Here is a 24,964-nt window from a genome sequence, read left to right on the forward strand (position 1 = left end):
TTACAATATTGGGTTCTCCTATCCGTGAACATGGAATATCCCTCCATTTATTTAGCTCTTCTTTGATTTCTTTCATCAGAGTTTTGTAGTTTTCTTCATATAGACATTTTATGCATATTGTTAGATATATTTCTAAGTAATTCATTTCTGGAAGGTGCTAATGTTACTGGTGTTGTTTTTTTAATTTCAAGTTCCAGTTGTTCACTGCTGGTATATAGGAAAGCAATTGACTTTTATATGTTAATCTTGCTGCAACCTCCTGCAACCTTGCTATAATTGCTTGTTAACTCCAGGAGGGATTTTTTTTTTTTTTATCAGTTCTTTGGGATTTTCTACGTAGACAATTACACCCTCCATGAAGAAAGATGGTTTTCTCTCTTTCTTCTGAGTATGTATATCTTTTGTTTCTTGTGTTATTGTATTAATCTAAGATGTCCGTTATGATATAGAATAGGAGTCACAAGAGAGAACATCTTTGCCTTATTCTTGATCTTAGGGGCAAAGCATCTATTTTCTCACCATAAGTATGATTTTAGCTGTAGGGTTTTTTTGTAGATATTCTTTATCAAGTTGAGGAGGTTGCCCTCTATTCCCACTTTGCTGAGAGTTTTTGTCACAAATGAGTGTTGTATTTATTTGTTATTGATTCAATTTCTTTAATATTATGGTCCCTGTGTACATTTTTAATTGGGTTATTTATCCTTTTATTGCTGAGTTGTAAGAGTTCTCTATATATTTGATATAATACCTTATCAGATATATGATGAGCAAATATTTTCCACCATTTTGTGGGTTGTCTTTTTGCTTTCTTGATGGTGCCCTTTGAAGCACAAAAGTTTTTAATTTTGGTGAAGTCTCATTTATCTATTTTTTCTTTTGTTGTTTATGCTTTTAGTGTCATATCTAAGAAACCATTGCCTAATCCAAGGTCAGAAAAATTTACTCCTGTGTGTTCTTATAACTGTTTTATAGTTTTATCTCTTACATTTAGGTGTCTGATCCATTTTAAGTTAAATTTTGTATATAGTATATAAATTTTGTATATCCACATTCTTTTATATGTGGATAATTGGTTGTCTCAATATATGATGTACCTTTTTAAAGCCCTTGTCTGCTAATTCTAACATCTAGGTCATCTGTGGATCTGTTTCTATTGACTGATTTTTCTCATAACCATGGATCATATTTTCCTATTTTCTCACACGTACAGTTTTTTATTGTATGTTGGATTTTGTATGTGATACGTTATAGAAACTCCAGATTTTTATTGCATTCTTGTGAATAGTGTTGAGCTTTTTTTCTAGCAGGCAGTTAAATTCAGGCAGATCATCTTGACCCTATGGTAGTTAGGTCTTACATTTTTGGGGGGCAGCTATATTTTAATTTTGCCTTTGGTCGTAGATGTTGAGATATAGTTTTTACTGCTAGTTGTGGTCCTTCGGATGTTTCACTGGAAACCCCAAAATGTTTACCAAGCCCCTCTAACTTTGTAGGACTTGAACTCCAAACTCTGTTTTTCATACAGTGGGCAGAGATAGACTCTCTGCTTAACTGCTCAATTCCTTCAGCTATTCAGTTTCCTGGGTTTGTTTGTTTGTTTTTAATAAAAGAAACTTTTTTGTTCGAAGTCTTAACCTGCTTCTGTGCAATTCGGAGGCTAGCCAATGATCTGAAGGGAATTTATATGTAGATTTTTGGGGCCTGCCCCTTCATGGCTTCCTTCTTTGTGGGCTTTCTACCTCTCTACTTCCAGCATCTCTGGCAGTCTCAAACTGCATTCTCTAGTTCCTTGAGCATATAAGACTGGATTTCTGTTTTAACTGCTCCACCGTGTGCACACTGGGGGTTGTCCTTAGCCACATCAACCTGGATCTAATCCAGTGTGGTTCCCTTACCCCAAAGGTTGGATCCCTTGCTGTCTCTGCCTGCTTTTTTTTTTTTTTTTTTTTTTTTTTGAGACAGAGTCTTACTCTCTTGCTGGGGCTGAGTGCTGTGGCATTAGCCTTGCTCACAGCAACCTCAAACTTCTGAGCTCAAGCGATCCCCCCACCTCAGCCTCCTAGAATGCTAGGACTATAGGCATGAGCCACCATGCCCAGCCTCTGCCTGCTTTTTATTGCTCCCCAGTGCCTTCAAACAATTGTTTTCAAATATTTTGTTCAGAGTTTATCACCACTGGTAGGAGCGTTAGTCCAATACAAGCTACTCCATCATTACTAGAAGCTGGAAGGAGCAGACTATGGAATTTGAACTTTATTCTGCAGGCTGGAAGATTTTAAATAAAATCTGATGAGTTTATACTTTGGGGAGATTAGTGTGGCTTGTGGTATGGGTTGGTGAGGGGAAAGCCAGGAGATAAGGGAAGCAGTTAGGAGAATCTTGTAGTAGTTCAAGAGAGAGGGGACAAAGGCCTTCATTAAGGGAGACAGGCAGTAGAGATGGAAGATGGAAAAGGATGGTCCAATGGGAGAGATTTAAAGGAAGATCAGTTTCTACAAGGGGCCCTGGGGCCTTCCCACAAGAAAAGATTCCTCGTGACCAGTGAAAATTGTTACCATTTCATCCCAGAGCCTGGCCTGGTTAAACTTCATTCCAGGGTGTGTTTATGTGGAGGCCTGGAGTGTTTGCTCACCTGATGTTAGTCCTAGAGAAATGACCTGACTGAATCCTGGGTCATTCCTGGTCTGCAGATCTCCCTGGCTCACCTGAGGGCTATCAAAGGGATCCAATTTGGCCTTGAGCTTGGGTCAATCATGGAACAGCCTGTTTGCTTCCAGCCCCAAGGTCTGGTGTAGAATTGGACATGAGCTGGGGAAGGGTAGAGTGAAGGGGTTACAAATGCAAGCTGCACTGCCTGAACATGCCTCTGCACCCTCCATCTGGGAGGCTGTTCTTCTGGATGTTGGGTGGCCATTTTTCCTTGATCTTTTCTGCTAGCTTTGTTGCTTCCTCTTTCAACAGGTCAAATGGATGATGTACTGGATTATATTTGCACTTTTCACCACAGCAGAGACATTCACAGACATCTTCCTTTGTTGGTAAGTACTCCAGGATTTGGGACATTTTAAAGGACGATTTTTCCTAATGTCAGGGGAAAGGTAGGAAAGGGCTGAAGCCACCCTCAAGCCTTATCTCAAGCCAGAGACACAGTGCAGAGATAGTAGTAGAAACATTTTTAATAAGTTAGTCTATGAAAGTTGTTTTTCAAGTAAATACTTACTGAGTGAATTTATAAGAGCAAGTATGGTTATAGGCACTGGGGAAGTGGTAATGGAAAAGACAGACACAGTTGCTCAATTAATGGAGTTGGTAAAGAAGCATTCAGACGTTTAAAAAGGGAACAAAGGAAACAGTACACAAAAGTATGCAGTAAAAAGTAAGTTTCCTAGGGTGTGGTGGCAAGTGCTTTTAATCCCAGCTACTCAGGAGTCTGAGATAGGAGGATTGCTTGAGCCCAGGAGTTCCAGACCAGTCTGGGCAACAAAGCAAGAGTCTATCTCTTAAAAAAAATAAAACAAAGCAAAACAAAAACCGAAGTTTCCTCCACATGCCATTCACTCTCACCATAACCACTATTCACAGTTGTGTATCCTCTTAAAAATTTTATATATGTAAATAAACAAATTTTATGTATGTATACAAACTATACAGTAAGATAGAAGGAAATAAATTCAGTGTTTGATAGCAGGGTAGGATGACGATACTTAACCAAAGTGTATTGTACTCAGGTGACAGACATCCTGAATAACTGACTTAATCACTACACATTATATACCTGTAACAAAATTACCCCATAAATTTTCACAAATTAAAAAAAATGTATATGAGTGTGTATACACACACTTTTTCTTTTTTTAACAATAGTGTTACAATATACATAACAGTTCTCATTTTGCTTATTAAATTTATTTCAGAATACTTTCATATGACCACAACTGCATCTACCTGTTTTTTTAATGGCTTCATAGTATTTTATGATATAGATGAAGCATAATTTGTTTAATCTCACTTTGATGGACATTTAAGTGGGTTGCCATTTTTTCTCTTATAAACAATGCAGCTATTAATATTTCCAGCAAGGAAACAATTAAAAAACATAAGCTAGGTCTTTGTATTACTATATTGTGTCTTCTTAGGTGAAAGAGTCTGCGAATAATATATAGCGTTCTGTTTATATTTAAAGGGCATGAGTTTGTGCACATGTGGCTGGGTAGTAAAAGTAGTGTAAAGAGCGCAATTAACCAGGGTTATTTCTACAACTTAAGATAATAGGGTTGGTTTTTCATTTGCTATGTTATAGGAATGTTTTACCATGATCAAGTGTGTCTTCAGAGAAAATAATAAAGATATTTCCATTTTGAGAGGAAAAGAGTTCATACCCAAAAAGGATCAGTATGAGCCTCCCCCTTCCAAATTTTCCTCTCCTGTGACTTAGAGATCATTTAGTTTTTAGTACTTGCTTAGTATTAATGAAGTACTTACTTAGTAAGTACTAAGTAGTAAGTACTTAGCTGTGGTCTAGAGATCGCTTGGTATTAACAAGGCTACCAGGGGCCTGCCTATAATAGAATGGAGGAAGGGAGAAGGGGGGAAGTTCCCAGGGAGGGTGGTCCAGGAGGCATCTCCTGCCACAACCAATCGTAGAACCTACTGTGTGCTAGTTCTGTACAGGCACTGGGTGGCTGAGCCAGAGGCAGCACCTCTCAGACGCCTTCAGGAGAGAAAATAACCTGGGAAATTTCCAACCCCAGTGAGGTACAGGTGCTTGAGTACTTTTGTCTCTCTTCTTCCATCTCATATTTTTCTTCTGTCCTGAAGTAGGTGATCCTTGCCCCTTTTTGTCCTCTGTTCTTCTAGGCTGATGGTTTAGGAGTAGCATTCTTTTTTCTCCTGTCGTGTATGCGTATCTTCCTTTCTCCCTCCCTCCTTCATTTCTTGCTTTTCTGTCCTGGTTAAGATGTATACAACCTTTACTCCTACCTAAAAAGTCTCTTTTCACACTGGAGAGGTAAGGAGATTTCCCATTTATGCTCTGAGAAGCCTGAGAGTTGACTCGCAGCTCCCAGCTTCTTTTGATATCATATCCCATGGGTCAGCTGGCATCCCAGGGAAGCTTCTCATGTGGCCAACATACTACATCCCTATGGTCACCTGAAACTTAGACTTCCTCAACTCTCTAAAACTTAGGGCCCACTCAGTCTTAAGGCCATTTCCTCATTTGACTCTGCAAAGGGCAGGGGGCCTTCACCCACCAGAGGAGAACCTATAGAAACTTCCGAGAGGTTTGTTTTGGACCTATTGAGGTTGAGATGATGCCAGGTAAATAGTAAGAAAATTCTGGGGTGGATGTTGGTGAGCAACAAAAGGAAATTTGGAGGGAGGCAAAGCTTTTGTCCCCTACTGGGACTTTGTTCATGCTTCCCTTGTAGCAGCGCTGATGGGCTCACATGTTTGTCTTAGCTCTCCTACTTGATGAGAAACCTCTAAGGGTGAGGTTATGTTTCAACGAGCTCTGGTTTCCCTGTACTGCTCAGCACATACCTTCACCTTATAGCTTTTCAATAGAATTTTCGCAACTGAACAAATCAATAAAACAGTGACTCAACCAATAAGCCAGTGGTTATCTTTGAGTACACAAGTGGGGCAGGAAAAAAGCTTGAGGAAAGAAATTAAAAGAAAATGTAGTGATTGCTAACAGTAGGATGCAGTCTTGAGATTCTGGTTTTGCTACCTAGAAAAGACTCCAAAAAAAGCCTACTTTTAACCAGTCCTGGAAAGGTCAGGGATTATTGGGCTGAAATGACTTCCTTTTTTCTTCTCTGGATACTTATGCCACCTTTTTGCCCATGGAACACACCCATTTGGTTGTGATTCTTCTATAACCAGCTGACTTCCCTTGCCCAGGGGAACACAGAGTAGCTCTCTCTCCTACCAGTCCAGAGGCTGCCTGGGAAGTCAGCACCCAAATGCGCAGGCCTGGAGGACACCCCACACCAAGTCTACTACCCTAGTTTGCCATTGGAGATGCCAGGGTATTGGGAGGCAGGAAGGCTTTTGAAGGCTGCACCAGTGTGGATGGGATACACCAGAAAGAACCCAAAGAACAAGGAGGGTCTGTAGCAGGCTGGCCAGAAAATAAAAGGGGCTCAGGCAGTCCAGAAGGACCACTCTGGATCTACTATGCACACTCATCCCACAGAGCCTGGGGCAGGCTCTGCCATACACTGTGAGGGCGTGGCTAGGGAGAATCTGGCTCTCGTGCCCATGTTTGTGTGGAGGTGCAACCTCTGTCTTTAAATAAAGTACACACAGAACTTCCACTTTTGGGTATTTATGCTAAAGATACATTTGCATGTGTATGTAAAGAAGCATACATACATAAGGAGGTTTGCTTGCAACGCTGCTGTAGCAGCCAAAGATCGTAACCACCGTAAATATCCATTCACAGAGGCCTGAGCAGATACTAGTGTGCTTAGATGCAGCCATTAAGAAGAGTGAGGTGGCTGGGTTTAATTCCAGCACTTTGGGAGGCCCGGGAGGGAGGATCTCTTGAGGCTAGGAGTTCAAGATGAGCCTGGGCAACATAGCGAGACTCCATCTCTACAAAAACAATTTTTAACACTAGCTGGGTATGGTGGTGCACACCTGTAGTCCCAGCTACTTGAGAGGCTGTGGAGGGAGGATCGCTTGAGCCCAGGAGTTCGAGGTTACACTGAACTATGATTGCACCCTGCATTTCAGTGTGTCTCTTAAGAGAGAGAGAGAGAGAGAGGGGTATCCCTTCCTGTATTGGTGTGATATAACTGTGTGTGTGCTAGGGGGAAGCAAGGTGTAGGAAGAGGGTGTATAGAATGCTACTGTGTGTATGTGGGGTGGTTAAAGAAGTCGTATACCTGCATAATATATATGCCTAGCCCTGGTCAACCTCTTGAAGGCTGCACAAGTAACTGATGATGTTTTGCTTTTAGAAAAGGGACTGGGGATCAGGGGTGGGAAGGAGACTCTTTGTTTATTGTATATCTTTTGGACTTTTAGTATTTTTTAAACTATGTGCATGCACGACCTATTTTTTTTTAAATACGTGTTTTACATAATAAATAAAGGAGCTGCAGTGTGACAGATGTCCCTGGGATTATCCATGCGTCTGTGTCTGAGCTTGCCAGATTCATTTGCTTTCCCCTTGGGGCTGGCAAGTACTTGTTTTCAAAACAAAAGTTCCTCCATTACTAATCACCAGAGTGTTCAAATGTGAGAGAATCACACCTCTGTTCTTTCAGCCCCTCTCCTTTCTGGCTGTGAAACATTAAACAATCTTGCCATGAAAGCGCCCCCTAATTGCTGAGGGAATATTCAGGGGGGGCCTGCTGGAGTGAAGGCGGCTGCCAGGAGACCTCCATGGGGAAGGAGGAGCCGGTGGGGCTGGGGAGGCTGGGGGGCGGGGTCTGTGTGAGAGTAAAAGGGCCCTGGAATGACTTCCTAGAAACTGTTCTTTCTTATTTTCTGCTCCCTTATCTGGGGAGGATGCCTGGGAAGGATTTACCTTTCTGATCTCTCAGACCAGCACAGGTGGCCTTCTCCCCTCAATAGCATCGTGTCTCAAGGATACCTGGGATTTGTTTTAATTAGGTGTAGTAAGATATGCAGGCACAGAAATGACTGTCATGAATGAAGAAGTTTTTACACTCACAGATCCTTAGAAAAAGGAGGCACAGCACGTCACTCAGTACACACTGGGGTCGACCAGGAGTCAGAGGGAGGAAACGTGTGAGGGCCTTTATTGTGGTGTCCACAGTAAAGGAAGGAAAGGGTGAGGCAGGGTAAGCAGGCTTGGGGTTGGCTGCTTTGAATAATTTCAGTGGGCTCTGGAGTGTGGGGCTGTCTCTGGTTGTCTAGTACTTGGCCCTGGGGTGACTGGGGGAAGTGGATCGTGGCCCAGAGCGTGAGAGCCCAGTAGAGGTGGTGGGAGTTTGGGCTCTGGATTGGTTGGTTTGCATATGGAAGGTGTGCTGGCAGGTGAGTTCTTTACTATCCCCAGAAATTGGCTTATCTGGGAGGGACGGTCCCTCCAGAGTCAGCAAGATCCCAAGATGTCAAAGCATCAGAATATAGAAAATAAATAGAGGGGGTTGATGCATCTCAGGACTGCCCGATGTGGTTGCACAGCTTATTCTCAGCATAGAATATCTGGCCAAGGAGGTGAGTGGAGCTGAAATCCAGCCCAAGCTCAGCCTGCCACGCTGTGTGCCCACAGAGCTGCCTCTAGGTGAAGGGGCTGGCTTTTTGTAATACCTTCAAGGGCACTATGTGGGCTAGCAAAGGCCCACTATGGCACTTGTTTCAGGTTGCTATTCTATATTCTTTGTGATTATTTTCTCAATCTCTGTTTCCCGGAGGAGACCCTCAGTTCCAAAGATGCCACAATCTTATTTGTTTCCACTGGACCGGAAGCCCCAGGAGGGCAGAGATCAGGTCTTATTTGCTCACCTTTGTCTCCCCAGTGCTTGGCACAAGCTGGCACATACAGGTGCTGTGAATGTTTGCGGGACAAATAAATGAATGGGCTCAAGGGTATGCAGGACTTCAAACTCCAGAACTGTATGTTACTGCACCCTGAACTCTTTTTTTTTTTTTTGGCACCAAAAAAATCAAGATCTGTTTGCTTGCCATTGACTTAATAGGGTGAGTAGCATTCTCCTCCTTGGCAAGAGTTGGGCTTCTGTCCTTGCCTGTCTTGGGGCCAAGAAGACAGACAACAAGGGGGAGCTTTTATTCTCAGTCTGGAGATTCATCGTCAGGTCCACCCTATGGTAATTCCCCATGATGTTTATAACTTCTTGGACAAGAGTGAAGAGTGAGCAACTGGGTCTTTAGCAGCAACGTGGTCTTCGGAGCCTGAGGGCTGCAGCTGGAGCCCCAGCTCCAACCTAAATGAGCACAGTGTGGCAGGAAGCGCCAGCCTTTGCCAGGCAGGGCTGTAGGGTGGTTGCTGGAGAGAACCTGCCTTCCTTGTTTGCTTTGGCAACAAAAGAAAACATAAACTGGCTTTCAAAGAGAGGCCTTGAGGTTGTGCTGTGTGCGTGCTCACCTTCATGGGTGGAGGAAGGAGGAATCTGGGGACCTGGCAGTCCTGTGTGTGTGGGCAGGAGGGGCGTCCTTGCTGCCCACCGGGTCTCCCCCTTCATGAGGGTGGCGTTGCTGAGAACCTAACGGAACTTGTGTTTTCTTCTCTCTCTCCAGGTTTCCATTCTATTATGAACTAAAAATAGCGTTTGTAGCCTGGCTGCTGTCTCCCTACACAAAAGGCTCCAGCCTCCTGTACCGGAAGTTTGTACATCCCACACTGTCTTCAAAAGAAAAGGTAATTCTTACCACTCTGCCTTCACTCCTCCCAGCGAGTAAAGCAAAAAAAAAAAAAAAAAAAAAAAAAAAAAACAGCGATAAACAGAAAGGGCAGGTTATTTTATTGTAGAAGACCACACATTTGGCTGTTACTTACTTCCAACAAGTTATTCATTCTAACCTTTTTTTAAGTGTATTTTGGGACTTGTTTAGAAATAGTGGTGAGATTCTCTAACAGATGTTATTTATCATTATTTATTAGAAAACAGTTCCATAAATTGATACAAAAGAAAGAAAAAAATCCACTCACAATTTAATTCCCCCCAAACTGAATTTCATTCCTTTTGTCATGCTTAGCCCCTGACCTTTTGTAGAAATGATTTTTGTATGTAGACTATTCAAAGTTTTACATAGAATATTTTTTTAAATTTTTTAAAACTTAATATAGATAAAATATTTTTATTCTGAGGTCTTAAATGTATTTACACATAATCCATTTCTACCTAGTCTTCATAATGACCCATGATAACAAAAGTATTCCCTGACTGCTAGATATTTAGATTGTCTCTATTTTTTTTCTGTTACAGATAATTCTGCAGTGAATACTACCATTCATGGAGTTTATAGTTCCTTTGATTATCTTAGAATAAATTCCCAAGAGTGGGATTATCGGGTCAAAAGGTTCCAACATTGTATAATTCATTAATTACATTACTTTCTAAACTGACTGTGTGGCAGAGTCCTTCAACATAAAATAGGAGCCCTATAGGTGGCTTGATAGATTAATTTCTGTTGTTTCTGAAAGTTGATACTTTGGACTTCTAGGGGAAGGCTGTGGGGAACAAACCGATTGGATGAGCAGGCCGCTGTAGACATTTCTGGAAACCCCTTTAGGAGCTAGGACCACAGCATTTCCTGTCTCAGAAGGGTGGATTTTGAGGAATGGGTCCCTGTCTTAACCTGGTTATCACGTCTCCACTCTTCCTACTCCCCTTTCCCCAATTGCTGAGCTTTCCCTGAACCTGCCAGTATCATTCCCATTGAAGTGAATAAGAGTGACTGACTCTTAAGAGCTGCCAAAATCACTTCCAGAGTTGAGGGCAGGGGTGTCACAGTTAGAGGGTTGGCTGCTGCCATTTGACTTCCTGACTTCCCGACTTCCCAGGGAAGCCTTCGGTGGGGGAGTCATGGGGCAGGGGGTGCTGACCCCACTTGCACACCTCAAAGCAAAGGAAATGCACTAATGTGCTGAACTTCAGACAGACTGAAGCCAAATGTCATTGTCTTACTGAACTCTGAAATGAGCTACTGTAATGACAAACAGCCATTCTCTTAAAACAATGGCAACCCAATATAAACAAAAAGATTAAGCCAGAGTTGATCCAAATTTGAACTTAACCAGTATTATACTTGGCTTTGGTCCCTGAAGGAGACCTCAGTGCTGTTTTCCACTCACCTTTACCTTATTTTATGACAATGGATGACTTCTAATTTCTGTTCTTATTTGAATATTTGTAAAATGATCTCCCTTATCAAATAGCACATTTCTTTCAGCATCCTACTCCCTCCTATCGCTACACACGTGGGGCAATATTTGGCTGTAGAATTAAATAAGTATAGAATAACAGAATTTTAGAACTACAGGGGCCCAACCCCCTTACGATAAGGAAAATGACAATGGTTATCACTTATTGAAGCCAGCTACTGCGTTAGAGGCTTTACTGGAATTACCTCATTTATTCTTCACCATACTGCACCAGTTAGGTATTATCATTATCCTCATATTTCAGGAGACAAAACTGTGTGTAGAGAGGCTGAGTACTTGCCAAGGCCTGACAGCCAGTTAGTGGCAGGTCTAAGGGTAGAAGCTCAATTCTTGGCATTCTCCGCACCCCAGGTTCTTTCAGTGTCTTAGTGAGCGGCTGTGTGTAAAATGCAGGCAGGACGGTCCACATCCAGGACCTCCTAGAGCCTCCCTGAGAGGTTAGAGGGTGTTAGAAACAATCCCAGGGCATTGCTGGTGCAGAAGGTTGCTGTTTTTTCAGAGTTCCCTTTTCTACTCCAGGTATCTCTGCTGTCCCTCTCCCTCCGTCTATCTACACGCATGCTCACAGTGCCCAGGACTTTTCAGGGCTGGTGAGAATCAGGCAAGATGCCAAGCCCAGCGCCTGGGAGAAGGGAAAGAGAATAGAGATTTATTTGAACCTTCCAATTCAGTGTGCCTCTGTTTTTCCTTTGACAGGAAATCGATGATTGCCTGGTCCAAGCAAAAGACCGAAGTTACGATGCCCTTGTGCACTTTGGGAAGCGGGGCTTGAACGTGGCGGCCACGGCGGCCGTGATGGCTGCTTCCAAGGTACTGTGCCGGGCCCTGACCACCACGGCTGCACGAGCATCTCAGTCCCTCCCTCCAGTCCACCCTGCTCATCACCCATGTGACTGCACAGAACAGCTTGAGGAGCAGTCAGTGGTTCCTTGTCTTTTTTGGGGTCCCTTTGAAACTTTGATATAAAAAATGGTGAATCTTGCCCCAGAGAATTCTCACACCACACACACACACACACACACACACACACGTTTAAAGCTTACCTGTGGGTCCCACATTAAGAATTTTTAACTTGGAGCTTAGGCCTGGGAAAAAGGGGAGAGGGAAGGAGAGGAAGGAAGAGACTGTGTCCTTGTAATTTCCTGGGGTGCACTGGGAGGGTCACCTAAACTCACAGTGGACAGGTGGAGAGCCTACCTGAGCAAGTGGGTGGACTCCACACTCATGCGGCCCAGCAGATCCAGGGGAAAGGACCTGGGGTCCCAGAGCGTAAGTTGGGTGGTTTGGACATAGATGGCAGTGATGTGCCTAGCAGTAGTAACTCAAGAGAAGGAGGTTTGAAATAAATGCTGGTCTTTGGGATGTTGTGTTGTGAGCATTACTTTGTCCTCTTTTCCATCCAGCCCTTTTCAAAACTGTGTTCCTTCCTAGCTGCTTCTCACATCACACTCTTTTTTGTTGTGTAGATTCCTCATTATTTACTCAGACCTGAAAAATTAAAATTGTCAGACGTTTCCTCTCAGGGAAAATTCAGCAGATCACCCTAGTGTTTCCGGGTGACAACCCTTCCCCAACCCAACTGTGGAGCAGGGGTCTGCATTTGGCTGCGGTGGAGGAAAGGCAGTTGTGCTACTGTGTGGGGAGACACAGTGGCTGGGGGGTGAGGTGTATTAGCAAAGGGAAGTTGTAAGTCCCTGATGGCGATGTGAAGGTCTGGAGAAAGAGGTGGTGGGGCTGTAGAAAGGTCTGGAGGAGGACAGTTCATACAGAGCTCGGTGCTCTGTGGGCTGTGAGCGCATGGCAGGGTGGAGGGTGCTGAGAGCCAGTGGTCAGGGGACCACGCTGGGTTTTCTGTGCCCTGAGCCGGGAGGAGCATTTCTGGGGGAAGAACTGAGCACCTCTCACGGAAGCCCAGGAGTTCTGCAGACAAAGCTGGACAAGAAAGAAGAACCTAAAAGGAATGATTCCTATTTCAGACAAGACCAGCTCCTTCTATAGCAGAACTGTAGTGAGGTGTCCCACTGTTACATATAGCTGGTCCCTGGGTGGTCCCTGCCCACCCTAGTCTGATAGTTGCTGGCAATATGAGGGATCCCAGTCAGTATCTTTAGAAGGGAAATTCTGTTTTGGTATCCCAAGATCTATCAGGATTTATGAACAACAGTAAATTCCAAGAACCTCTGTTTGAGATGCAATCATTTTATACTTTTATTTTTAACTTGAAAGAAAAGAGAACTCAGAATCACTAAATTCTAAATTCATCAGGCCAACCTTGCAACATAAAGCTACAGAAACCCTCTCTGGGTCCCTCTCTCCCACCTCTTCTCCTCTGCCTGTGACTCAGTTCAATCACTGAGTGTAAATGTGGTGTATTTGTCAGGGTCCTTCAGTATGGGTCACCTGACTACTCAGCTGTCTGTGTGTAAATTTTATTCCCATAGTGACATCTGCAGGGCCATCCTTTTCCAGGTCTGCCTCAAGCTGGAGCCTCAAGAGTCTTGATAGCGTCTTGGCCAGTTACCGCCCACCCCTCCATCCAGACACCTTACAACAGTTAAAACTTGAAGGAAGCGCCAGACAGTGAGAAGCTTGCCTCAGGAAATAACTGCTCATTAGTTCTTCCCAGTTGGTCTTAAGTAGTGAGAGACATCTGCTTTCTGTTGAATTTAGTTTCAGATGAGAAAATTTTCTGCCTTGTGGGGACTTTGCTTTTTCTCTCTAAATATAAAAATCTGGAAAGAGAAAACACGTCTTTTCTAAAAATATTGCCGTCTATTTTTGAAACAGATGTGTACTTTAAAAAAAAAAGAAAGAAAAAAAGTAAAATTCAAAAATCCAGTCTGGCTGAGGTCTGTGGTTTCCATAGCGACAGTGGATCACTCCAGGCAGTGGTCAAAGGGTGTTGATGACTCACCAGTGGGTCCGATCTGGCTTTCACACCCAAACCACCTGGGAAGCTTTGTTTTTATTTTGTTTTTTAATAGATTCCCAGATATGCTGAATCAGAATCTCAGGGAGTGAAATCAGAATCTCTATTTTTAACAAGTTCCCCTCATGATTTTTAAACAGCCAGCTCTGTAGAGGTTACTGCCTGAGGCCCCATCCAGAATTGCAGGAGCACAGGTGGTTAGGGTTAAAACATTCCTGGGATGCAGATGTAGCTCCTTGGAAGCATTAACCTTGAGAAAGTGCGTGGCAGTGTTTATTTGCCCAAAACTTACGCCATTTGAGAAATGCTACATGGGACTACACATTCTTCCTCCTCTTTTGTATGCTCCAAAGAGCCTAGCACAGTGCTTTGCACCCAGCTGAGCTCTTAACAACCTTATTGATTACCCCAGGAGAATGGTTAGAGCGATTGCCTGAAAAGAAGACAAAAAACGATCCATGGCTTGGGTGACCCTATAATTTATTGTTCAAACCAGGACACATCTGAGAATGACAAGGTGCCATAATAATTATTCTGGGACAGCAGGTATAAACTGTGCCTGTTCCAAGCAATCTGGGTTCTGCGATCACCCCACTCCTGGCTTCTTTGTAGATCTCTTGAACCTGCCTGTCTTCTCCGCCCACAAAACACGCTCAACTCACAAATCTGTTCTCACTCTCAATATCTACTGCACTTAGTCAGAGGGATGAAAGCAAGAGCGTTAAGTGTTGGGAAGACTCTTAGTTCTGACAGATAAGTGAAGGCTGGGATAAAGTGATGGGATGAAGGAGTAATTCCTCCCTCCCTCTTCTCTTTTTTCCAGCCTCTGATGGCTCCCCAGGAGGAACCTACAGAGCTTAAACGGAAGAATGAAAATTTTTTTACTATACTTTTAGTTAATCCTTTAAAAATAATTGTTGAGCCCTGGGCCTTTTCCCTAATAAAATTTATGTTTGCGTCATCATAAAGTGTGAAAAAACTTTGTAAACGATATCATTATATTAATACAAACGTAAGTTGTTAATAATGTTAATATTACTATTTTGTCTTAGAACTGGAAAAGCTAAAACAAAAAACATTAGACATGAGAAATTTCTCTCCAGGGCAGTTAACCCCGATCCAACCCCAATTTTGCCCACGGTCTCATCCTATCCCCTGAAGTGTTGATGCATGTTTTCTTTTGGTGAAAACTGCTCTATTTCCTTCCTGAGGACACACTTGTCTAGTACCTTCTATCTAGGCATCCCTAGTCTCTGGCTGGCTCTGCTCCTACATATTACCTATTTTCTAGCTTATAATTCCACCCAGAGGAAGAATTGAACCCCAGGTCTTTTAAAGACTAGTATTGAAAATTTCTCTTTTTAAAAAAATAATGTTCTAAGAATTCATTTGTTAAGCAAAATACATCCTCACATGAAAGAGAAACCATAGTGGAGAAGAACCAACTGAACTGAAGTTTTAAAACCGTGAGTTCCCAGGAGTTTGAGGTTGCTGTGAGCTAGGCTGATGCCATGGCACTCTAGCCTGGGCAACAGAGCCAGACTCTGTCTCAAAACAACAACAACAACAACAACAACAACAACAAAAAAACCTCCATGAGGTCTCCAGGCTGCCTCACTAACCTTGAAATTTGAACCATATCCTAGGTCTCTTCCACTCACCCAATTTTCAGACCTGGTAAACCAAACTTGGTTTTTACTTGTTTCATAACTCAAAAAATAATGTTACCTAATTCTCCTGGAGATTTGATCCCTAGAACAGTTCCAGTAATACCAATGCTATTATTAAAGTCATCTATTGAAGAAAGCTACTGGCATTCTGTGAATTAGGGATTTTTCTCCTGCAGATGTTTTTCAGGTATGTGTGTGTGTGTCTGTGTGTGGTTCCACTCTACCCCAGAATCTCATATTTCCATATTGTTAGCTGCAGCTCTTGTTTTTGAATTGCAGATAAAGCTTAACTAAGATTGTTAGTTTCTTGAGATGAGGGTCTCTGGCTTCTTTTCCTTTGTTTCTTGTTCAGATAATAAACAAAACCAAAACAAGCCTTAGTTGCTTAGTGCTTTGTACTCATAGCTACTCATTAAACCTTATTGATTGATATGAAGTATGTACCTTTTAATTGCTACAGTCCTGTTCTGTCTAATGTGGTAGCCACTTGCCACATGTAGCTATTTAAATTTAAATTAATTAAAATTAAGTAAACCTGAAATTGAATTCCTCAGTCATACTGGCCCCATTTCAAGTCCTCAGTAGCCCCTGTGGCTGGTGGCTGGCACAGATATAGTATGTTTCTATCATCGAGGAAAGTTCTATCAGATAGTGCTGCCCCAAGCCCTCTGTTAACCCTCTTGGGATCGCCTTTGCCTTATTTTCACCCTTTCACCTGCTGCTGCTCTGGCTTTTACAGGACACCCAGCCCTCCTTAACCTACTCAGTTTCTTGGGGGCCTCTGCATGCAAGTCTCACCAGGAAAATAGGGAGGTGGAAACTCACCCTGTAGGAGCACCCATGTCGTAGCTCTCATTTCTTCATCCTGCCCCCCACCTCACCCGGTCGAGCCCTGCTTTCACACTGACCTCTGCTTTCCTGATTTGCCTTCCAAAACTCAGGCATTTAGCCTGCAATTATGGTTGACAACCACCAGGGGATAGTGGTTAGCGTTGGTTACAGCCCTAGCATCTGAAAAACTAGACAGGATCCATTGAGATAAAGTATTATGTTTTCCCATTCACTTTTTTTTTTACTCCCACTCAATTTTGCCTTAAAAAAAAAAAAAAAAAACAACTCTACAAAACAATTCAGTATAAATAGTAAAAAAGTTTTAAAAGTCCTCCTTATCCTTATCTTTTATCCATCAGTGCTTTATCTAAACCTCTGGCTTGAATAAAATGCTGCTTTCAAACCATTGTGAAACTTTAGTTTTGGAATCAGAAGCTCATTTGAAGAAGTTCATAAGCTCAGTGATTTGGAACTTCTGACCCGACTGGAGTCAGTTGCCTTGCTTGTGTTTGCTTTCTAGCAAAAAAACAAACAAACAAACAAAAAAAAACAACCTACTAATTTACAATTAATCAGAGGGCAGATGTTGATTTTCTTTTTATAAAACCTCCCTGTATCGGGTCATGCTTAAAAGGTATTTCCAAGGAGGGAAAAGAGACAACTGCTGTCCCCTCCCCAGGTCTCCGGTCTCACTTCTCTGGCTTCACGCCCTCGTGTCTGCTGAATTTAAGAGGCCAAGGACTCCAAGAAACCCCATGCTTATCTCTTCACTTCTCAGAAGAATGTTTTCTGGCCCCTGTGCTAGCTCACATCAAGTCAGCCTTCTTTCTTCTGTTTTAACTGAGGACTGTGTGACATAAAGTTAATATTTAGAATTCACCACGGCAACCAGTTGTAAACACCAAGATTATCTCTAAACTGTTATGGACAACCTACTGAAAAAGGTTGGAAGTACTCCCTATCCTCTAGTCTCCCAAATAAATCAACCTGCACCCAAGCTTCACTTTTCAAAACTTGTCTAAGTATAACCAAGGAAGACTTTTTCCCAGCGTGGTTTCCCCGCACGTGCCTTTGTCACTCAGGGCCCCATCATTCTGGATCCCTGTTCTCAGTGTTTCTACCTGGAAAGTTACCTCATCTCCCTCCACTCCATAAATGGTCAAGTGGATTCAAACAAACAAAAGACCCAACATCACAGTGAGCTGAAGAGGAAGGGCCAAGAATTCACATGGAGTTGCTGGTCTGATGTTACTTGCCCCGTTGCTGTTCCGTGTTTACCGGTGGAGATTATATAGCCTGACGCATCAAGGGTCCAAGTGGGAAGAGAGAAGCCTGCCTTCCTAACGTCAGAGAAGAGGCTGGTTGGATCTAGAAGGTCAGAGAAAACAGTTTGAGGATCACTTGTGTGGTGACAGGGCACCATCTTGTTCACCTCCTGCTCTCTGACTCCTCTCTCGTGCTCTCGCTCCTTCAGTGTTGGGTGGATTTCTCTGGGTCCCCCCCTCACTCTCCTCTCTCTTCCTGCACCATCTCATCCTTTCCCTTAACTTCAGCTGTCACCTGAAGTCCCTGGTTCCCAGGTCAGCTTACCTGCACAGGGCTCAATTCCAGCATTTCTGGTTCTTTGCTGAACATCTCCTCCCCTCGTCTCCTTGGTGCCTTTAGTCAATAGTCTCCTAACTCCAAATCTGCCCCTCCTGTGTGTCCCCCCTTTCTGATGATAATGAAATCACTGTCCTCTCAGGCACCCAGGCCCCAAATCTCAGTCAGCTTTGATGCCCCACTTTCCTCCCACTTAATGTTCAAGTCTTGACCGTTTGACATCCCTTCCCTCCTTCCAGGCCTTCTTCCCCCTCACCCTCACTCCGAGCTTGGACTGGTGCATTAGCTACCCAAGTGGTGTCACCTGCTCCTGTCGCTTCCCATTTGAGGCCTGTGTGGTCCTACCCTGATCCCAGCCTTCCAGTTCTGTCTCTCCTTACCTTTCTAGCCCTTCTGGTACTACACCCACAGCACCAGCTTCTATACTGTTGTGGCAATGGCAACTCTGCTGTTTCTAGAATTTTCTCTTTCTTGCCTTTGGTCATGTTGGTCATCCATCTGCCTCTGTTTCTACCTCTTTGAAGTCCTGCCCAACCCAGGTCAAATGCCACCTCCTTCATGAAGCCTCCTGTGATCCCAGGAAGAACTGGTCTCTCACTCCTGGATCCTCCAGTGGCACCATTGTAGTCATTTATATTTGTGTCTTGTCCCCCATAGGTGTTCAGTAAATGCTAAAGGAATGAGTGCTGTACATACTTCTGGCTGCCATGAGCGATAGAGCAGTGCTTAGCATCGAGGATATCCAGAGCTGGGCTTTGAGGATGAGCAGACCAGGTTTAAGAGCCCCAGCTCTACTACTTACTGTTGCACCTCTGTGAACATCAGCTTCGTCATCTGCAAAATGGGGGTGATGATAGTGCCTGCCACAAACGAGTTATGAGATGACGTACATAAAGACGTCACAGAAGGCAGAGCTCAGAATAGATGCTTAATAGAATTTACCTGTTATTCACTTCCCATATGTCAGTTTGATCTCTGAGGATGATCATGATCCTTTCACTGTGGAACAGAATGAAAAACCAAGTCAGACGCTGGCATTGGAGGTTACTTACAATTCAGATTCTCCTGGAGGAGAGGCTGAGTTTCCCACTCTTGTCCCAGCCCATCTTGCATGTGCTGTGTCTTCCTGGGCAAGCTCACCCATGCTTTCCTTCACTGTTCTGGGCCTGACTTTCTGTATAGTTGCATCTTCCTCCTCTTCAGCCCTGGGGTGTGTGGGTCCCTGCAAGGCAGCTCACGACACGTGAGCACCTGCCACCCACCAAGAGTGGAGGAAGGTCAAGCTGTGGACTGCTGGAGCAGGGAGGACCTCAGCTGCCATGCTCTGTGGAGCCCCACTTCACAGAGGAAACGGAGCCCCGGGATGCTGAGTGACTTGCCCAGGGTCACGCGGCTGTCAGTTGCAGGAATCAGAGCAAGGGTCTCTAGTTCCCAGCCCACTGTTCCTTGCATCACCCCAAGGCCCCCTCCCCTACCCACTCAGCTGACACTTCGTGGCCATTTTCTACTTAGATGACACCACCAGGCCCTGAGGGCCAGTGGCTGAGTACCTGAGAGATGACTGTTCACCCCTAAGGATTTTAGAGTCACTACATACCATAGCTCTAGTTTTCACTAGCAGGTGGATGAATTTGTCGTGTAGATGCCCCCTCTGCCCTCCTTAGTCCTTTCTCCATTCTCATTGCTCCTTTCCGACAGGGCCTTTGCCTCTGAGGGGGAAGCATGGCCCAGGCAAAGCTTCCAGCTGAGACATCCACATGCAGGGCCAGGGGCAGCCGCTGTGTGTGGAGGACCCCCTTCCTGGTGACCCTGAGACCCCATCGCCAGGTGACCAGGCCTGATCTGCTTATGGAGAGCCAGCTCCCCTGTGCACCGTCACTGCTCAGCACAGGCCTGCCTCACCTCCCCAGCCCCTGCTCCTCACCACCCATCCAGCCTCCCTTGCCAGTTGATGTTTGTTTTTGCACACCGTCTTTCAGTGAGGGCACTTCCCAGAAGGGAGGCTAGGAAATAAGGTCTGTATTCTAGACATCTGTGTGCCCAGCTGCAAACTGAGAAGAGGAAAGAAGAGAGCAGATATTGGGGGCGGTTCTCAGTGTGCACCATGTGGTATATCTAGAGTATTCTCAGTGTTTTAACATCCTGCTTCCTTCATGTTACTCACTGCTCCGAAACCTTCAGTGGAGCACTCAGTTTATCATCAAAGACCAAATTTAGGCAGGTGAAGCCCAGTTCTCCCGGGCTTACCTCCCGTTACTCTCCCACACCAAAGCCTCTCCCCCTGAGGTGGGTTCACACGTGGGCTCCGAGATGGACCTTGGGTTTTCCACTCCCACGTGCGGGCCCAGTGCGCTCCCTGCCAGCACTCACCTTCCCCTTCCTCTCCACTGACACAGCCTGGCCATGCTCGGGTTTGAGCCCTGTGTCTGCGCAGTGCTCAGCCACAGTACCGTCCCCCGACCTGTACAATCACACGTTTGCACATCTTTGTCACCCGCTGCCTTGTCCGCATTTGTGTGTCTTGATGCCCTGTCTAGACTGTGAGCTCCTTGGGAGCAGGAACCGTATCCTCCTCATCCCTGTTCCTCTGTGGGCTCACGCAGGGCTTTGTGAAGGCTCCTTCAGCATTTGTTGCGAGTGAGTGAGTACCTGAGTGAGGGAGGGAGGGAGGGGAGGAAAGAGGTGAGGACGGAACGGTCCCCTTCAACCCCACTTTGTTGGCTTGGTGCCCATCGCTTTTTTTTTTTTCCTTTTCCCCCTTATCAGGTGGCTCGACTCTTTCGTTTTGTCTCCTCTTTGGACCTCAGAGAAGGGCAGGTAACCCTGTTGAGAGATGTGACTAACTCCAAACTGATCCAGTCGGGTAGTGAGGCCAAGCAGCCACCTCTGCCCACCAGCACGCGGTCTGGATCCGAGGCAGGTGTCCCTCCTGCCCCTGTGTGTGTGCGCGTGTGTTAATCCGTGCCAGGCACATGGAGCTGGGTCCCCCTCCACAGGCTTTCCAGAGCCTCTTACTGTGTTAATTTGATGGCATCTAACATGCGATTAACTTACTCGGTTTTGTTTAATGCCTGGAGAATGAATTGAATTTGACTATTGGTGCTATCGTGGTAGAATCTTCCTCCTCCCTGTTTTGTTTGTTAATCCCATGTCGTGTCTCAGACAAGGCCATGGTCTTCATGCAGCATGTGGGTAGGAGGCTGCTTGGCGCTGACGCGGAGCATGTGTGGCTGAGGGGCTGACTCAGCAAGGTGGGGACACCGTGGGGTTCATGGAAGGAAGTACTAACTCTTTGTGAATTACCAATGGGAAACGTGGTTATGCTAGTGGCTTTGTTATCGGTTGCCTGACTCACTAAAACCTTTTGTCTTTATTCCCATCGTCAGCAACAGCAGGCATTAGATATTGTGTGATGTGAGATGGGCTGAAAGTTGTGCTCTGCTGGGGCCTCCCCTGTGACTTGGTGTGTCCTTCTGGAAAAGAGGACTTCATTAAGAGCTGAAATCACTCAGTTTCTGGAGATAGCATGTCTTCCTCCTCAGCTCTGGGTTTGTTGTTGTTGTTGTTTTTTAATACTCCCATGTCATTTTTCTGGTCTAGGTGGCATTTGTCTGCATCACGCAAGCCCTGTATTCACAAAATGGGGTCCTCAGGGTGACCTTGAAAGAGTGCTGTGGGTGTTACTGGAAATTAAATTGTACTGATTTTTTAGAGTTAATGCATGTTCCTGGTACAGAATTCTAAAAGGACAAAAGAGGGTGTACAGTGCAGAGTAAGTCTCACTCCTACCCCTGCCTTCCCCTGGCAGGGTTGTTTTAAAAGAAACCCTGTAACCTTTCCACAGGCACTTTCACTAACTGGAGATGTTCATGGCCATTAACAGGGTATAAATGGACCCCCATCTCCTCAGCAGACAAAACTGCGAAGACCTCATCTGGGGTGGAATGAAGTGGCAGCCCTCAGGGGTGAATTTGTCACTTACTAAGTGTCGTTTACAAAGAAATATACTTCCCTTTCCACCTGGCCCCCATCTTTACCCACACAAGTCCTCCAAGGCTGCTTCAAATGTGGTCTCCTCTGAGACACCGTGCCTCTCAGATGTGTGCCCTCTGTCCCGTGCACCCTACCGCCCTCTGACATTTCTCGTACACTCCTTGTGGACACATGTCACATGCCCTGTTCTGTAGGGTGCTCCCTCAGGTCTGGAGCCCTGGCTGATGCATTCAAGGTGGGGATTTCGTACTGTTGTGCTTTACTCAGGCAGCAGCTCAATAAATGGCCATATGCTCATCCTTTCAGCTCCTTGATCCCTGATGTTGTACCAGCAGAGTGGTGATGCCAGGGCGGCAGTAGTGGATGAAACAGTCTGGCGGGAAGGCAAACCACAAACAATGTCGGTATTGTTGTATGAAGTACAACAAAGAAGCACACCTCAAAGGCTGCCCCGAGGGCATGTTACAGGGAGTTGGGATGACTAGAGAAAGCTTCTCTGAGATGTGCAACCATATTTCATTGAACCTAAAATGCTGTAGTTTCTAAAACACATCATTATCTTATGTACCACTAAGAAAGCGAATATTGTCAATTAAATTAGGACAGAATGTTTTTTCACTTCGAATGTTTATTTCTTCTTATTGAAAAGACTTTTAGGTTTAGACAGATTTTTGTCTGTGTCACTTTTGTATATACATTAAAAGAAACATATTAGCATAGTAAATTGGTTAAGGTCTTCCTAACCTCACTTCTTCACTTTCTTAGTCTTCTGAATTACTTTTCATCTCAGCTCATCAGTATCCACTTATGACTATGCTGTATCATTCTCTGTTCCTTCCAATGTGTTGATGATATAAAGCTAATGTTTCTGGGATTTTCTTCCATGCAGCTGGTACCCATTCTGCCAGTTTTGATGCTGCCACTTTTCCTTCCTTCCTTCCTTCCTTCCTTCCTTCCTTCCTTCCTTCCTTCCTTTCTTTCTTTCTTTCTTTTCTTTTCTTTCTTTCTCTCTCTCTCCCCTTTCTTTCCTTCCTTCCTTCCTTTCTCTCTCTCTCTTTCCTTTCTTTTCTTTTCTTTCTTTCTTCTTCTTCTTTTTTTTTTTTTGAGACAGGGTCTTACTCTGTAGCCCTGGGTAGGGTACAGTGGCATCATCATAGCTCACTGCAACTCTTGGGCTCAAGTGATCCTCTTGCCTCAGTCTTCCAAGTAGCTGGGACTACAGGTACTCGCTACCATGTCCAGCTAATTTTTTCTATTTTTAGTAGAGATGGGGTCTCACTCTTGCTTAGGCTGGTCTCGAACTCCTGAGCTCAAGTGATCCTCCCGCCTCAGCCTCCCAGAGTGCTAGGATTACAGGCGTGAGCCACCATGCCCAGCCTGATGCTGCCACTTTTTTGATCATACCAGAAGGTGTCTGTGAATTGTGTTTTAGACAACCAGGACTCAGATGCTTCCTAAAGTGGTTCTTAAATGGTTTGTTAATTAAACACTCAGGGGTTTCAGTTGTTCAGTCATATGGAAAATAACAAGTATAATCACGGGTGGGCAGTGACAGTCATAGCAGGGCAGCAGAAATTGTAAGACCTACCCCGATTTCAGAGATGAAACAATATGTGTCTTGGAATTAATAAAAATCATTTAGCAGAAGTCTAGGAATAGCTCGGTGCTGTCATTATTCCAGTGCCTTAGTAATGTCAAGGCTCTGGGTGGATGGCTCTGTGATTCCCCTAGTCCAAGGTCAGTTCCAGGCATCCAAACCACACTCAAACGGCAGAAAGCAGGTATCAGGTTCAGGCCTTTCTCTTCCCACATATCAGGAAGAGAGAATACCTTTCCCAGAAATCCCTGAGAAGATTTCCCTTACAACCTGCTGGCCAAACTGTATCACAACATAAGGCCATCTATAGCTACAAAGGAGGTTGGGAAATCTGTTTTTTCTCACCATGTTAAGAACAGGGTTGGGAATGACTTTGGGATGGTCGGCTAACAGTGTATCCCACTGTGGTCACGTACGTTTGGGATACACTGAGTTAAACAACCTGAAATACTGCAGGACTTCCCAAAGCTTTTAGTGTGGCAATATGGCTCATTGAATTATGGGGAATATGGTATTAAGCTTTTCCAAACTTAGAGAATTCAAATTTATTTTCCCAAAGTAGGGAATCCGATTTTGCAGAATATCAATGAACAACTCTTGGCTGTTGCCAGAAGACAGTGGCCCAGAATGACAAACACAGGTTCTCCAGAGCAGAGCTGAAGTGGCAGGGAGGAACAGGGTTTGTGGGAAGTGAGTGGGAATGAGATTTTGAGTGGAGGCTGCGCAGGGCTGAGAGATTTACACATGAGAGAGACATATTGATTTTAACCATCTTAGCTTGTTTTGATGGGTAAGGGCTAATTTATTTTCAAGAGTCTTGTGTGCATCGTGCCACTGTAATTTCCTCTGGCACTGGAGTGGGTTGATACTGAGCTATTATTATCTCCTTCTCTTTCCTAACCTCTGCCACTTCCATTCTTCACGATCCAGTGATATTGGAGCTAGACTGACTGGCTGGCTTCTGGGAGTGGACCTGAGCACTTTGCTAAAATGAACGTGTGTGATGCCTGCTGCTGCCTTCTCCCAGATACGTTGCTGAGTGTTTGCCAGAAGTGGCAGGACACGTCCATGGAATTAGCCCCGTTTATTTGAGCTTGGGGTCATGAAGCCCCTCCTTGTCCTTTTGGTCAGAAGTGATCTTTTCCATCTCTGATTTCAACAGCAACTTGTGTGTCTCAGGCAGCAGCAACAGCAACACCATCATCATCCTCACTGATGTTTTTGAACCCCTAACTATGCACTGGGCTCTGTAATGGGTGTCTCAAAGGCATATCTCATTGAATCCTCACCACGATCCTGCCAGATGGATGGTTTCTGCAGGTGAAGGTATTGAGGGGCAGAGAGATTAAAATTACCCAGCTGTTAGATGATAGGATTGGGATTTAAATCCAGGTCTGACTCAGGAACTATTGTTCTTAATCTTGGCTTTCTGTAGCTTCTGGTATGGCACTTCTGTA

General features: G+C 44.6%; 1 protein-coding gene across 1 annotated transcript in view; it reads left to right on the plus strand.

The window, feature by feature from the left end:
- The window catches only part of REEP1 (receptor accessory protein 1), a 105,761-nt gene that overhangs the window by 63,828 nt on the left and 16,969 nt on the right, over positions 1 to 24,964 (plus strand). Inside the window, exons 3-5 of the mRNA XM_069494534.1 lie at positions 2,962 to 3,038; positions 9,238 to 9,358; positions 11,582 to 11,695. Of these exons, the coding sequence (XP_069350635.1) occupies positions 2,962 to 3,038; positions 9,238 to 9,358; positions 11,582 to 11,695 (312 nt within the window). The remainder of the gene's footprint in view (positions 1 to 2,961; positions 3,039 to 9,237; positions 9,359 to 11,581; positions 11,696 to 24,964) is intronic.

This window comes from Eulemur rufifrons, chromosome 19 (assembly GCF_041146395.1).
Source record: "Eulemur rufifrons isolate Redbay chromosome 19, OSU_ERuf_1, whole genome shotgun sequence".
NCBI classification, from domain to species: domain Eukaryota; kingdom Metazoa; phylum Chordata; class Mammalia; order Primates; family Lemuridae; genus Eulemur; species Eulemur rufifrons.